The sequence below is a fragment of the Mauremys mutica genome, chromosome 25, assembly GCF_020497125.1.
Source record: "Mauremys mutica isolate MM-2020 ecotype Southern chromosome 25, ASM2049712v1, whole genome shotgun sequence".
Taxonomy (NCBI): Eukaryota; Metazoa; Chordata; order Testudines; family Geoemydidae; genus Mauremys; species Mauremys mutica.
This window is the reverse complement of record NC_059096.1, coordinates 5919369-5935783: the sequence shown is the minus strand read 5'-3', so window position 1 is coordinate 5935783 and position 16415 is coordinate 5919369. Positions and strand designations below refer to the sequence as shown.

The 16415-nt window shown below is 39.2% G+C and overlaps 1 protein-coding gene across 1 annotated transcript; it reads left to right on the top strand.

Moving 5' to 3' along the window:
- The first annotated feature begins 13396 nt into the window (after positions 1-13396).
- HOXB4 (homeobox B4) lies at positions 13397-16397 on the top strand. The gene is made up of 2 exons (XM_044999783.1): positions 13397-14060; positions 14742-16397. The coding sequence occupies exons 1-2, from the start codon at positions 13637-13639 to the stop codon at positions 15053-15055; spliced, it is 738 nt and encodes a 245-aa protein (XP_044855718.1). The 5' UTR covers positions 13397-13636; the 3' UTR covers positions 15056-16397.
- Positions 16398-16415: the final 18 nt, after the last annotated feature.

Genomic DNA, 16415 nt, shown 5'->3' with positions numbered 1-16415 from the left:
TATACCAAAAGTAGGTATGACATTTAGATGTCAAATGGATAGGGTTTTATCTAGAAGTTAGATCGTAAAAATCGCCCAGACCTCAGACAGATACCCCTCACTGGCTCTCAAAAGTCACGTGAGGTCCATAAAGTTAGTTTTATGGTTTTGGGGAGTTGACAATGTACAATATATTTCACATTCTCTAGAATGTTAAGTGACACTTTAACTGCTTGGTTTGGCTTGTAAGGGGCAGAAATGGGTGAGCACTTTTCCAGATGAGATAAACCCTTGCAATTGCTGGTATCATGCTTTGCTGGTCCAGTGTTCAGTCCAGAGGACCAATAGTTTGGGCTCCTGAAAGTAAGTCCTTCTGAAATATTATCTAATTAAACTATTTTAAGGGTTCTATTGCTAACGATTGAGCGGGGTGAAGGAGGGGGATCTCTCTCTCTCTCTCTCTCTCTCTCTCTCTCTTTCTCCAAAGCTTTATTTCTAACTTTTAAAAGGTCCAAATTCTTACACTCCCTAGATTTGATGTTTCATTAGGTCTCAGCAAAGCTCTGAGGCCCATATGCAAGCAACGTAAACTTTGTGGAACGAGGGGAAATAGAATTCCGTAAAGATTAATTACGATTGCATTGCAAATGCCATCCAATCTTTGCCTAGGGGCATATGTACTTCAGACAAACTTTGTTTTATTCTTAGCCATGTCAATAGAGACTCAGTTATTGGAGATTGCTTTGGTGAGTTTCATACTGATCACAGTCACGAGCAAATATGGGGCAAGGCTTTAGCATTTCAAGGCTTCTGTTGTATATTTATATTCTTGGTTTCATTCACACCCTTTAAGAATTTTAATTCTTTTTTTATCCTGAGTTGCAAGGAACATTTTTAGCCTTTTTCCTTGGCCTGGGTATAGACCAAAATATTCGTTCTAGGCGTTTTTCCTTTCTGTAGACAGTATCCTAATAGTTCCCTGGTTTGTTTGTACAATATGTGGACACTGGATTACTGCCGTTATGTCTTTCTTCAGTTGGCCTTTAAGTGACTACAAAAATAATAAAAATCAAAAAATCAAACATGCTGCTGTTTGCATAATAGGGGTGGATTCGATTAACTTTAAACCCTATATATGTCGAGTATATGTGTTCCTAAGGTATTGTTTTTGCTTTTATAAAGAAGGGACTGTTCTGGAAAAAAAACTAATTAAAACCGCTTTTTCTTTGAGAAAATAAGCCAGTTATCAGCGAAGGGAGAAAAAGTGAGCTGCACCGAGTATTTACCATGGCTGGGACATCAGCTAGCAGAGGCAAAGTCCTGGTGAGGTGTCTATTTTCCTTTATGTTTATAAGGCTACAAACCAAAACGCCTGTCACAAAGTCGCGTTCAGGAATCTTAACATGAAACACTCTGTCCAACGGCATTGAGCCTCGCTAAACTTAGACTGAAAAGATTTTTAACTAACGGGTCCCCCCCTACACCCCATCAACTGATTTTTTTTTACCAGCACAAACAAATCCTCAGAGAAGTGAGGGCTGCTTTTTTTTTTTTTAACTCTAGGTGTTTACATTTACATTGGGGAAAAAAAGAATCTGTATCTGCCCACTCACATCTGTAATTCTGTCCCTGTATCTTTAAAAAGGTTAAAAGAAAATATACTGTGAGGAGGGATTATTTTTTTCCTTGGGTCCCAGAATGCTGCAGCAGCCACTAAACGTTCCATTTCCCCTCTTAAGCAGGATTTTTTTTTTAAATGGCAGAGCAACATTTGGTGGACACATGTCCGTCTCTTTCACACAGAGCAAAAGAACTCCACCATTTTGCGCAGTTTGGGGATAGTTTTTCCTTGGGCTGTTTTTCCCTGTCCTGGTCCATGTGTCGGATGTTATCTTTATTGGCACAATTTCAACTTCTAGATTCTATTTGACCCAATCCACTGGCTATCCTAGAACTTCTGACTAATATTCTGATACAAAATCAAAATTCTGGCAAGGGAGACTTGGGGTGATTGGGGGCGGGAGAGTGATAGGTACTTGAGTCATTTGAATTTTAACACCCTAATCTGATTATCTGACCGAGTCGTATGCTTCTTTATCAGCTCATAATAAAGACATTCGCTGGCTTCTAGACACGTGAATGGAATGGGTCTAAAGTGTGAAGTTTGCAACCAACACACCACAGGTTACAGAAATCTTGCCTACACAGCAAGAGAAATATTTACTGAAGGTAAATAGGGTGTAGGTATGATGGGGTGGTACCAAATTACTGACCTGAACATTCTTTAGCCATCTGGTTTGTATTGATGTTAAGAAATAATGTTGACTGATGCAAATTGTTACCACCAAACTAGGTGCGTATTGTCATTCACCTACCGTAGTACTGGAATGACAATATAACTGCAAGGAAATATATATTTTACAATGACAGTGTAACTGCAGGGGAATGATATATATTTTACATTAATCCAAAACTTTTAATCTATCTATCTATCTATCTAAATTTGGATTAATGTCATATTCCCATATCCTGATTCAAAAGGCAAAAAGGTTGCACATTAGGGTTTCAGTATTTGTATATTATCCCAGCCAAACTTTCCTTTAAAAATCAGGTCTAATGACCCAAAGCATACAATATATCAACCCCTCTTTTTAATTACATAGAATATGCAACATGTTAATGGGATGGAAAGAACAATCCAAGACAGATAGGATACATAGAAAGTCCATCTTCACTTAGAAATGCAGACTGAACCCCAGGTCGGTTTATTCTTTCTGCATAATCTTCCATATCACTACACTTATATTAAGGAGTTAGTTTAGCGCAGGTTAAGGCAGAATGGAAACAATGTTTGGACGATTTCCATTTTTATCCCAGTCAATCTTTGCTACAGTACCAGGTAACCTCATTTATTTCAGGAATCTCAACCTTTTACAAAAGTTTGTAGTAGGTATGGGACTGGGCCTTATTACCTCACCTAAGCATGTTTTAGAAATTATATTCCTGCCATATTAAAATCCTGTCCCCTTCTTCTGCACTTTCAAAACTCCTGCTTTCTACCTATATTGCTTTCTCTGCCTCTTACAGGCTGGGTTCATTTGTGTTGTTCTAGTCTCCCCAGCTTCCTGTGTGGCTAATGTGTACAACTGGCTACCACTTTAAAGCAAGGACGGATTCACAGGCTCAGAATCTTTCTCTCCCCCCCACCCACCCCGCCCCTACGTCCTTAAAAAAAACAACACCACCTCCCTTTGCTGGTGAACTGAGGAAGTATAAGAAGAGGAAACAGGAAAACAGAACTCTGACCGTTCAGATAGGCGAGGGTTCCCATTGCATTTTTCATCCTTTCCCTCCCTTTAATGGTATACATCAGACAGTGGAACAATTAGTTCTTCAGCAGCTGTAGAAGATAGAATAAATATGAGATATTTTACTACTAGGGGTGTGTGTGTGTGTGTGTGTGTGTTTCTCATGAAAATGACAATTGATTTGAAAATAAAACAGCCCATTTATATTTTTTAAACTTCCCTTAAGGTTCTTTCTATTCATCTTTACAGACCCACCACAGCTGCATTTATATATATATATATACATATAAAGAATCTGGTTTTAAATATATATATATGGAAGGTAGTATGCTTGACCAACAACATACAGGACCAGACCCAAAGCCCACTGATTCAGTGAATCCAGTCGGGCCTATAAGGAGCCCATTCATTTACTACATCCACTGGAAATGCTATGAATAAAAATGGGCACATGGATCTACATTTTTTTTTGATGGTCAGCTTTAGAATTTCTTTCCACTCATGAAGGATCACAACGGGGTTGGGAAACAAAGTAAAAAGTGTTTCCTGCTCTTGAAATAAAAATATTCTTCATACATGGCAGATTAGTGAAGGATCCCGCGCATGATAATATAACTATACCAGTGTCCATCTTCTGAGAGGGCAATGTTGAACATCTATATTAATTAACAAAACCGTCCCCCCCCGCATGCACACCCTTTCAAAAGTGACTTTTTGAACATATAGTGAATGTTCAGAATTCTATGTTTCTACATTCTCTGTATAAACAACGTAGACAGCAGTCAGACAACCCTTATCTCAGAAAGTATCTGCTCTATCCACTCAGCAGATCAATCAGCTATTTAAAAGAGACATGTCAAAGAAAAAATAGACAGTAAAGTGAAAATTCAATATTAAAATATCCTGCTAACCTTCTGGCTTTGGTTAAGCAATAAGTAGAAGACCCTGGTAGAAACAACACTCATTAGACGTATAGATAGATATAGCAATAGAAACCGTTCAAACAAAAGGCAATGCAGTACTGTGTCCTTTCCAGACTAACTAGAGTATCATGGCATAGAAGGCTTGATTGCTTTTTGAAAAAACAACCAAGCAAATTCTTAAACTAAACGTTTTGTGTGGCTTTTAAGCGTTTTCCAGTAGGTATTTTTTATGTGGATGTAAAACGGAAGCAATAGAGATGAAATAATTTTATTTCACCCTTCTTTAAAAAAAACAAACAAACTTAGAAGCCAAACAAAACTTACCCAAGGTAACCTAGTTACCGATGTGTCTGAGGTCTTATTTTATTCAACAAAAAAAAGTGATTAAAATCTGTTAAAGGGTTTAATTAAGAGAATTAAATGAAAAGGAAGGGGGCACAAATGGGTTGGGGGGGGGAAAGCAAAGCTATTCTAAACGATTAAATCGCCATTTTAACAGTATAATGGGGTTTGCATACTGAAGAGAGAAATCAGAGCTCATATCTCATCAATAATTCATTGGAACCCGGGATCATTCGGAGGTCAGCAGACGAGTCAGAGCGGCTTCCACCGAGGAGCGTTAAGACACCCCTATCAAAATACAATAGTTACATCTCACACGTACCCGGGGGTCTGCAGGTCACAGGTTTAAGAACAACCTAAACTGCCTTTTTTTTTTTTGAAAGAAAAAAAGCCCGACAACAACTCACGAATCAAATGGATTGGTTGTTAGAATACCAAAAAGGGGTTTTTTTTGGGAAAAAAGCCATCAGTTTGGAGATGGTCAACAATAACAAACGGGACAAATACATTTTTTTTTGCAAGCCAAACGGGTCATTTTGCAACACACCACCCCAAATTCTCCCTCTCTTTATTAAAAAAAAGGTTGGAATAATATTGTTTCTATTTATCTGGGCAAAGATAATCTGGAGGGGAGAGGAATGAGTAGCTGTAATTCACTGATTTTTTTTAACTGATTATCTATTAGTTTGTCATAGTCTTGTGAATCATCCCAACCTACACAAAAATACCCTATATCTGAGGGTTTCACATCTCTGTTTCACATAAACCAACCCTCTTTCCTACAAGCTCTCTCCAGAAAACACAACAATAGAATTGCAGTTTCAGAGACATTTCTCATGTCTTCCCACCATTTTAAAAAATACAATTATTATTGTTGTTGTTTTTATTATTATTATTATTATTCGTTAGAATTGAAAGGAGCTAAGTTACCTAATTATTTAAAATTCACGTGATAAAAGATCGTTCCGCAATTAGGAAACCCAAGAATTGTTGAAGTGATTTCTTTCGGCTTGTATCTTCCTCTGGGGTCTCTGTCAACTCATGGATTTAATTTAAGAATAAAACTTCCTTGAAGAATACTGGAAAGTTCTGAATATTTATATCGAATATCTGAGTCACCCTCTATCATCTTTTCTTCCATCGTGTTAAATAAATGGCAGTTTAAAGGGGGCATTGAAAACTTAACTCGAGAGGTGTCTACCCTGTGCAGTTTTCCCATGTTCCCTTAGCCTAACTAGCTTTAAAAAGAAACTGTTTTGACAGGAAGCGTTGAAAGAGTAAGACTGTATGAGTTCTCTTTTCTCCCTTCCTCTCTTTTGATGTATGTCTTTTTAACATATATAGATATACAGACATATCTTAGCCCTTCGTGTCAAAACAAATTACAGATTTTTTTTAAAAGGAAAGATGTAGTTAGCTTAGTGGCCAATTAATTTAAAAAAAAACTTTAATTTTTTTTGAAGATTTAAAACAGTATAAATCGGAGGGGAACTGATTTGGGGAGAAAATTTGGTGAAATCTTTGCGCCTGTAACGTCCCCAAGCAACCAGCAGAGCTCGCTTCAGACCAAGTTCACAGTCATGACAGGGTCTCTTTGAGTTGCTCGCTGTAGTAGCTAGAGCTTGGCTTTTGGTCTCTGTCGGTTCTTTTTGTGCCACGGCAGATTCCTCCCCTCACCCCCCGTCATTCCCGCCCCAAGACCTCCCCACACAAACTTATCTCTCAGACCTGCAGTCCCCCACAGATAACCAAAAGCTCCTCTAATCACCCAGTCCTCCAGCGCGGGAAAAGAAAAATTAGAACAGACTAATTAGTGCAGTCAACAACTCACCTAGTCAACAACTCACCTATTTGACATCCCATTAGGCAAATAAAACAGAAATAATTCAAAATGAGATGAATCCAGCTGTGGTTTAAGGGACTTTTTTTTTCTCCTGTTCTTCTAAACACACAGAGATAAAAGAAAAGTGTAAAGGGGGAAAAAAATCCGACAGCCTATGAGCCTGATGACTTGATGTAGAGAAACACATCTAATGTTTTCAAAGCCCCCCCCGCCCTTGACAAAGAAGGAACCCAGAAATGTTAAGAGGGTTTTAAAAAATAGGGGGAATCTGTACAGCTTTACTTTCTGGAGACGTAGAAGGTGACTGTGGTCTTTGGGGGGCTTGTTAATACAGCATTATAGCTCAAGGGGTCAAAAAGTTGAGGGTCAAAAGTTTACGCTGTGCGTGACTCAGTCTTCTGTATAGCCTGATAGACTGGATGTCAGTGTTTAAAAAAAAAGGGGGGGGGGTAGTGGTTTGGCGAAGGGGGTGGGGTGGAGAGAGGAAGGATCCTTTTCTTATGGGCAGAGATGTGAGAAAATGATAGCGAGGTAAGAGAGAGAAGGGTAACAAGCTGCCAACCTTGAGAGAGAGAAACAGGCAGTGGGGGTGGCAATTCAGAATGAGACGCCGGTAGAAAATAAGGTGGATGAATTAGGTTGGGTGTCCAGCGAGGACATGTGTAGTGACTTCTAAATACTTTGCTAAAAAAGATAACCTTGGAAACACCGTATAGAATCTAATTAAAAGAATACAAGGGCAAAATACATTTATTAAATCCAATTACATGGAAGTCCCTATAGGATATTAACATGAGCTGTTATGTATATATATGACTTTAGAATGAACATTCTTTTATATATATATATATTCATTCTAAAGTCATATATATACATTTTTATATACGCATAACAGCTCATATACATATATATATGAAAGTTTATATAGAATGAAAGTTTATATATCTATATCTATATCTATAGATAGATATAGATATATTCTAAAGTCATATATATACATTTTATATATGCATAACAGCTCATATATGTATATAAACTTTCATTCTATAGTCACGTATATATTACATGTAAACAACTATATAAAGAATGTTCATTTTACAGTCATTTTCATCATTTTAACCTCCAGACTGAATGTTCTAACGCTTTGAATATATACTAATGAAAATACTGTTTAAACAAGATCTAAAGGGCAAAATAAACATTATTTATAGTGTATACAACAAGTGATGGCATTTACACCTCAACTGTATATAATCCACAATGCCGCCTGCTATACACAATAAAAAGGATGATGGTTAACAAAATATTAAATGCACATTAAGGCTTTTTGAAAGAGTATCCATTATGCCCTTTGGTCCAGTTTAACTATCTCATTTTGCTCTTCCCTATACTTTTCCTTCTGAATTTAAATTAAATGTGTTATATTTATTGCTAGAAACGTGACTCCACTCTGGCCAGTTGCAACAGTTTAATGAACTGATATAATAAATATTTCCCTTGGCATTTCACAGTTATTTCAACATACACTGTTGTACTTTGCATCCCCAAACTTCAAATATTATTTTTATCGAGGCTGGGGGTGCAGAAAGCTACTTTTCAATAGCGTCTAAAGCAAATATTTGACGCGATGCCGACTCTTAAAAAAACATCGCAAATTTGCTTTTGTTCTCCTTTTTAAATATCTGCAGTGACTAAATACTTATAACACGCATCATTTTTCTTGGAAAAAAAGAGGGAGAGAGAATGTTAGAATCCTGGGAAAGGCATCCTGGATAACCCATTTGCTTTGCCGATTTGAGTATATTCATACAGTGGGTGAAATTCAAGAGAATGTGAAGCGTTTTGTTTCGCTTGATAAGGCTGGGGTTTAATTAATTACCACGAATTTGCTTGGTATTTATAAAATATCACTATACAAGAGCTACCGTTTAGTGCTAACTTGGGCCATCCATCTTTTTGCTCTTGTAATTACTATACTTATCTCTGTAGAACAGTCATTTCAACTCGGGTTTATATAACAGGTAATGGATAACAACTGCCATTTGTTGTCGGGATATTAACAAACGCAGGTATAATTTCGAGGCCATCCTAATAATAATAACCACCTTTAACTTTCAGTTTAGGAATGCAAATCTCTACGGTTCTCTGGAAGATTCACTTGAAGTAACAAGTTTTTTAAAAAAAACCCAAACCAAACCAACCAACCAAACAAAAACAACCAAACAAAAAAAAAGACGAGATTAATTTATTATTTGCAAGAATATTTCTAGTTTATCTACCTTGTTTCCCCCGTGTCTGAGTGCGTGGATTTGTATATAACATAAAAGCAGTCGAAATAAAATTAAAGAAGGTGATTTCTTCAAAAACAATAGATTAAAGGTGCTTCTAATCCCAATTTACTTTTCAAATTACTTGTTCTATCACCGGAACAAGCACGATGCTACATTTAGAGTGTGTGTGTGTGTGCGCGTGTACTAACGATAGATAGATAGATAGATAGATAGATAAGATCCATGCAGGCGGCTTTAAAAAAAGTATGTAGCCTATATGACTCAGATATCCTAGAGATTATTAAGCTTTATCCCCTCAGTAATGCCTACTACACCTATCATTTGGGTATTTAAAGGATGGGGGGGGGGGGAAATGTTGCAGTTCCTTCTTTCAAGTACAGATCTTTGTACATTTTTGTAAAGCGTTTAAAATAAAATGATACCCACAGTCGATCAGAAAACAGACGATTCAAACCTTCTATGAATCGTTTGCTTAGAGAGGAAAAACTGGGGTGAGCTGTTTTCCATCTAAACTTACATTCACCCGATTTTTTTTATTATTCATTTTTAACTGTGATTTAGATCAAGTTGACTCTTATTAAAAGTCCCACCCTATAGAATCATCTCAGGCTTCCTGTTATGCAGAGGAAGTCCCTGCTTACTACGAGACACCCAAACGTCGGTGCTTTCGATTGCAAAGAAAGCAGGACTGGCAGTCATAATTATTGGATGACTAGGACTCCTTCAAAAAAAAATCTTCAAAGGGAAAATTTACAAACAAAACGATGTGCACTAAGCTCACTTGGAATTTCAAGCAATCGAGGAAAGGTCTGAATAAAATTCTTTGCCCTGCCATTTTTCTCCAAAGTAATGACCTGGGTAAAATTCAATATGACCGAGAGAACTATGCAAGCGTATTATAGACCAGTGGGAGCGGCCCCCGGAGTGGGGTGAAACTCAGGTCAGAGCGTCTAACAAATATTAAAATGTTCAAGGGACTCGGGACACGCCTAGCTGTTTAACAAAGACTGACAAAGTATGAGATTAATACGAAAACTTGCGGGTTTCCAAACCCAAAATACTCAGAAGGGCCTATCGCTTGCTCCCTGCCAGTAGCAGTTTTTTGTTTGTCTTTAAAGACAATAGTGGTGTATGCTGGGGGAGGAGAGGGGGCGAAAGAGGGGTTCTTATCGAGAAATGATCCCTCTTCAGGGGGAAGATAGCAGAGAGGAACTCGGCTCTGGGCTTGGGGGTTCTGTTATTTGTTTGTTTTGTGCCCGGGAAGCTTTACGAACTTTAGGAGATTGTTTTGAGCTGGGGACTGGGGGTGGGGGGGGGCTTTTATTTTATTTAAAGGTATGTCTTGTTGCTTTTTTTCTTTTGGCGTGGCACCTAGAGAGAGCGGGAATGGGCAGGCAGAGGGGTCGCTTTCAGAGGTCATGCACTCAACCTGTAGAACTGAAAGGTAAGAAAAACCTCTGTTGCAATCAGGGGGGCAAGGAGGGGGGGAGGAGAGATCGGATACAATTCTAGATGTCTTCTTGATCATTTTTTTTTCAAGGTAGGAGGCTATTGATAGGAGTGGGTCAGAAAAGGGGCTGCTTAGGCAGGGGATTAAGGATGCATTTGGGGGGGATTTTTCCCTTGGCAGGTGTCTCACCACTTCAGTGATCCTCTCCTCCGAAGCTCCTTCTCTCGGAGCCTGCTTTATAGTCTTAATGGTTCCTCCCGCCTGCTTTCCTTTTATTGTATAATATAAATAAACAGCGAGACAGCAGGCCGACCGTGCGAACAGTCGAAAGGGAGAGAGGTAGGTTTTGGATGGCGGCTAAGCTGCTTTCCCCCTTTGAAATGGAGAGCGAACCTTAGCTAGATCTGTCTTTCTAAACTTCCGAAAGGTTAGACGTTTTTATGAGCGGAATAGAAAGTGTGAAAAAAGTGCAGGCGTGTGTGTGTGCGTGTGTGTGTGTGTGTTGGGGCTGGGGGGAGTGCAGGGCAGTATCGTTTTCTTTTTAATTCGGGATCTGAAGCTGTTGTGTGAGACTTTTGGAGGAAAAAAAATAAGATTTCTGGCAAACACTAGGGGTGCTGGTGCTGCTCAAACCCCTTTGTCTGTCATGGCAAGGGAAAATTAAAACGGGATGTTTTGGGGAGGGGGCTGTTAGGGAGGGGGGTATCAATCCAGAATAGGCCCTACCTAGCTGTTTATGTTTAAGGTATAGGATTCACCGGTGTTGATTAGGGCATTGCTGCTTTTGGGGAAAATTAACAAAAGGACGCAGAGGCAGCTGGAATAAAAATATAAAAGTGAAGTCCACAGGACTATTTTGGTAGAACTGGTTTGTTATAGTTTCAGTCTTTAGGTTGTTCTAGCAGATTTTATTTGGATTCTGAATAGAAGGCTGTCTATTTCTGAGTCACTGGCTGTTCCCCGGTACACTTGAGGGGTTTAGGGACATTTATGCAGACTTGGGACATCCTTGTCCCGTGTGAAAGGCACTATAAAGCAACCCCCGAGACCCGCTTGGTGTGCAAGAAACTTTTTGTGAGTGTTAGACGCTTGGGAGCTTGCAAAGGGGTCGCTTTTACCAGTTCTCGTTGAGATGTGCTCTTGATTCTCTTACCTTGGCGATAGATATTGCGAGCGATACAGTCGACTCACCTTTAAGCAGCCGGGAAATCTTAACGCATGATGTGTCCCAAACAAGCGGTGTTCATTCATTCTCTGCCATAACAAGGTCTTTTTTTTTAAATCAGTGCTATTTGAAATACATTTCGATACGAGGGGAGGGGGCAAACAATATTTCCAACCAATGAAAGGGGAAATGTAGCATCTTTATGGCATCGTCTGTGGCTGAGTACTGTTAAAATATGATTAAATCGGAGATAGTCGAACAAAAACGTGTGTTGCTCCCTTCTGATTTTTTTTTTGGTGGGGTTGGGGTGGAGGAGCGTGTTATACTTTTAATCTCTGGAGCTACTGGAATTTTAAACGAAGTCTCAACATGATGCTATTCTCATTCGTTCCGAATGAAGGTTCATTAGCTAGACAGTATGAATATTTTATTGCTTTCGGAAATGAAACTCCTTTGATCTTTTTCTCGGGTTATAAAAAGAATTGCCTGTCATAAAAAAAAGAATATCGTCCCATCTGCCTTTATATTCTGTATTTATTTTCATCTGTTTCTCTCCCCCCTCCCCCTGTAATTTACTTTTATAACAAAAAAACTTTGGATGACCTTCAGAAACTCAAAAAAATAAATAAATCTGAAATGGTTGTCTCTGTTGATCAGTGGATGATATTGAAACGACCACATCTGGAGGGAAAATTAACTATTACATTTAAATTTGAAATGAGTGATAATTTGGGACTCTACTTGTGCTTTTAGATATAGTCCGGGACTAATATATTTTTGGGGGGAACATAATGCTAAAGTAATGTTCAGTGTATCAGTGAATAGGTAGGAACGTACTGTATGACTTTTATAACCTAACAATTACTAGCTCTGTATTTCGAATGGGTGAATTTCATTATTTGTGTTTCCTCTGGAAAGTGGCAATTTTAACCATATTTATTCATAGATGAATTCTTTGAGTAACAAAGCTCTTGTATTAAAAAAATAAATAATACTCATAAATTAAATCGAAGAGAATTATTACAGTTAAGTGAAGTTAGAAGATTTCTGACCAAGAAAGATGCATCTGTCTTCTATATGTACCCTGTAGATCCGAATTTGTGTAAAGGAAGTTGTGTCACAAATTCGTATCTAGGGGAATATGTAGTTGACACAAACACTACAGTCATTCTCCCTGAAGAAAAAAAAACTAAATAAAAGGATGAAAAGACGCCTTGGCCAGAAGATCGTTTTATAACTGAAAAGAAATATTTGGGTATTTACCTAACTCCCGACTCTAGTACTCCTGTGGTAAACTTCATCACCTCGTTCTAATAAAAATCTGAGCTGCAATGGGTGTCAGAAGTATTACGTCACTGAAATGCAGGAGGAAAAACGCTGGCGCTTTAATCTGTATAATTGCTTAAATTACACTAGGCATAAATAATCCAGCGAAACGCTGTCCTGTTTCCTGATTTTTATGAAGGGATTATTAGGTGCTTCGATTTTAAACACCCGTCCAAATGTTGCTTTTTTTAATCATGTTTATTACAATGGGGGAGAAGGGAACAGCACTGAGACTAGTTAATTTTATCTTTAATTGTCCTGAAAGCCTTTTATTTCGTGTTCAGAGGAAGGGCTCTCTTTTCCACCCATGGCTGGAAAATGGCCAATCGAATACCGAAGCTAAATGTGATTTAGGAGCCTCGGTACCCCGAATTAGCTGATGAATTTTCTATCGATCCAAAACAAGCCCTATTCATCTCTGCCAGTATCTCAGCGCAGAGTCGCTACTCAAACCGCTTCATATCACCTACATTAAGAACGAAATTTAAACACCAGCCAGAGGGATCTCAATGTATCATCTACCAGGGCATTCATTTTGATCCGGAGCGGACGCCCCCCCCCTCCCTCAAATTACTGAAAATAATCTTTTTTTTCCCCCTGTAACACACAACTAAGCCAAGACACACCTACTGAAGGGAGTGGGGATTTGTTATCACGAGGGGTTAAGTGGTGACATTAGTGGTTTAGAGCCCGAGATGCTAATCTGGGTAAGTAACATTGTGCAGGAGCACGAAATTTCACCCTGGCTGAAAATATGTAAATATTGGTAATTTAAAAAAAAAATCCTACAGGAGTAAGAATGTCCCTGTGTGAGGATATTTCCTTATCCGGGAATCGCAGGGAACCTCGCCATTGGCCGCCGGTGTCACATGGATTCCTAACTTTGTTCACTTGACAGTCTGGAGGAGGGTTTTACGAAACAGGAAAACGAGTAGGGGGGGATAGGGATAAATTTTAGTATTTTTTTTGTGTATGTGTGTGTGTGTGTGTGTGCAAATCAAAGAAATTAATGGCCATGAGTTCGTTTTTGATCAACTCCAACTACGTGGATCCCAAGTTCCCACCCTGCGAAGAATATTCTCAGAATGATTACCTTCCCAATCACTCTCCGGGATATTACAGCAGCCAGAGGCGAGAGACCACTTTCCAACATGAGGCGATGTACCAGCCACGGTCAGCCTGCAACGAGCCGCCCTACCCAGCTTGTCAGGGCTCCGGCCACCAGCCAGCGGTGCTATCCCCAAGGGGTCATGTTCATCCTTCGGCCGGACTTCAGAGCCACCTCTCAGAGCCAGATCACCGCTGTGAGTCGGTCACCCCCAGCCCTCCTCCACCCTCCTGTAGCCAAAACTCTCTGAACCAAAGCCCATCTAATTCTTCTTGCAAAGAACCAGTAGTTTATCCCTGGATGAAAAAAGTCCATGTAAGCACGGGTAAGTCAACTAAAGTGGCTTTTGCTTTATACTAACTAGCACCTCAAAGTCTTGTGGAAAGCCTATTGCACCAGTTGTAAAATAACCATTCGTGGAGATTTACGATCGCCTGTTTGCAGAGCAGTATAATTACATCCTCCATAAATTTTTATGGCTCTACTTGGCCAAGTGCCTTTGAAGTCTCTGTTACCATCCTCCTCCAATTTCTTGCAGGCTACTTTTTTTTATGGCTGTTGAATCTTCGTAAGTTAAGTTTTATGTTTTTGTAATTTGTATTTAAGTGGTGGGTTGAGTAAACTTTTACTATTTTTTCTCTCTTTTTTACGTGTTATTAAAAAGAGAGGGTTTATGTATGGGGGGTTATGGATTTTAAGGAGCATAGATGGTGTATATATATATACACTACAATTGCACCATCTATGTTGTCAAGGGAAGTATGTTGTACAGTATGTCTGGGGAAGTTTAAAACACATCTAAACATGGATGTACGTCATGCAATCAGGCTGGAGTGAGAGGGCTGGAGATGAGTTAAGTGTATATTTCTGGAAGATCGTGGTGCATCTTTCTGCTTCGAGTAGTCTCCCAGCAAAACAGTGTGTGACACTTTAAAAAAATTTAAAGGGACAGCTCAGTAATTCTTTTTTTCTCTTCTCCCCCACTCCCTCCTTTGTGTTCGTTCAGTAAACCCCAGTTGCACAGGAGGGGAACCGAAGCGCTCCCGGACAGCTTATACCAGGCAGCAAGTCCTGGAACTGGAGAAAGAATTCCACTATAATCGCTATCTCACGCGGAGGCGCAGAGTCGAAATTGCCCATTCCCTTTGCCTGTCCGAGCGCCAGATCAAAATATGGTTCCAGAACAGGAGGATGAAATGGAAAAAAGATAATAAATTACCAAATACCAAGATCAGGTCTAATTCTTCCAACGCTTCTGCAAGCCTGCAGATACAAGGAGGTTCTCAGAACCGAGCCAACGCACCAGCCACCGGCCTATAATTGTTTCGTGTGTGTGTGTGTGTGTGTGTGTGTAGGAAACACATGATAATATGTTTCCAGGGGCGTAAAGGGGGCATACTCTTTATTTATAGAAAAGGAGGGAAACTCAGCTACAAAACAAACAAACAAACAACAGAGATGTGCTGTTGTGCTGTCTCCCATTAAAAGAAGGCTGTAGATTGTAGTTTTCAAATTTGGCTAAGATGAATCCTTGTTTCATCTTTAATCACGCCAAACTCTGCCCCATTTGTCATGTTTACTCTCCCGTACAAAGGACGGACCTTATGCTTGCTATTACCTCGACAACCAGTGTTCACTTTAATAAATGAGGCACAGTTTCTTCGAGAGAAACTGAATTTTCTTTTCTTTTCTTTTGCTGCCTACCAGCCACAAAGCGAAAGTTCCTATTCAGATCCCCAAGGGCACAGCAGTTCTGGCAACTGTAACACAGCCCTATAGACCAAAACCAACCAAACAACGACCTCTACTCCATGCGGTATGAGGACCCTGGGGGGGGTATAGATGTTGAGTATTGTAGTGATCAGGGTGATACAGCTGGAGAAAGAAGAGATTGGCACCATTTAAAACGAAGCGAGTGAAATTTGGTGTGGGGGGTTGGGAAGGAGACCAACATAATGGACACTTATGTAAGAAACCCCCTGCCATTTTTGAGTCCAGCAGGTTAATTACCTCACTTGTAAATCTGGAAGGGGGAGCAGCGTATTTTAGTTTAGAAACTTGAAGGCCACCTGAATTTAAACGTTCGTCAAAGGCGGTGTGGGGAGGGAGGGTTCTTTGTAAAAAGGACGCTTCTCCACTCAGATTCAGTCCATTTTTGTACTGAGCTTATGAATAAAAAATGGAAGGTGGGGATCCCCTTCTTTCTTGAGGGAAAAGGGGTTATGAACTTCGTACAGATTTTTTCTTTCTTTCCATGTTCTATAGTACTTGACATTCCGAGCTGATGTGATTTCAAAGAACTTTTGGGATCTTGGTTTCCCCCTTCCAGTTGTTCATTTGAATTACCTCCTATTGTTCTTTGTGATATTCATGATAACTTGTACATAGCAGAAGTAAAGCAAATAGAAATAAAATTTTCGTTGTGACTATAAACTGTGTGTGTTTAAAAAAAATAAGTTTTTTTTAATTGAAAATGTGTTAGTTTTATAAGGGTTTCTGTCAATTACACCTCGCTAATGAAAACAAAATATGTTTGACTATAGGGTATCTCAGCCTTAAGTACTGCTAAGCCTTACATATTGTGATTTATTTATTCTAAGCACATATTAATATGGTTGTATGATATGTTCACAAACTGGTTTCAGCAGTGTTGGTCATTACAGAGCTACGTTGTATTAAG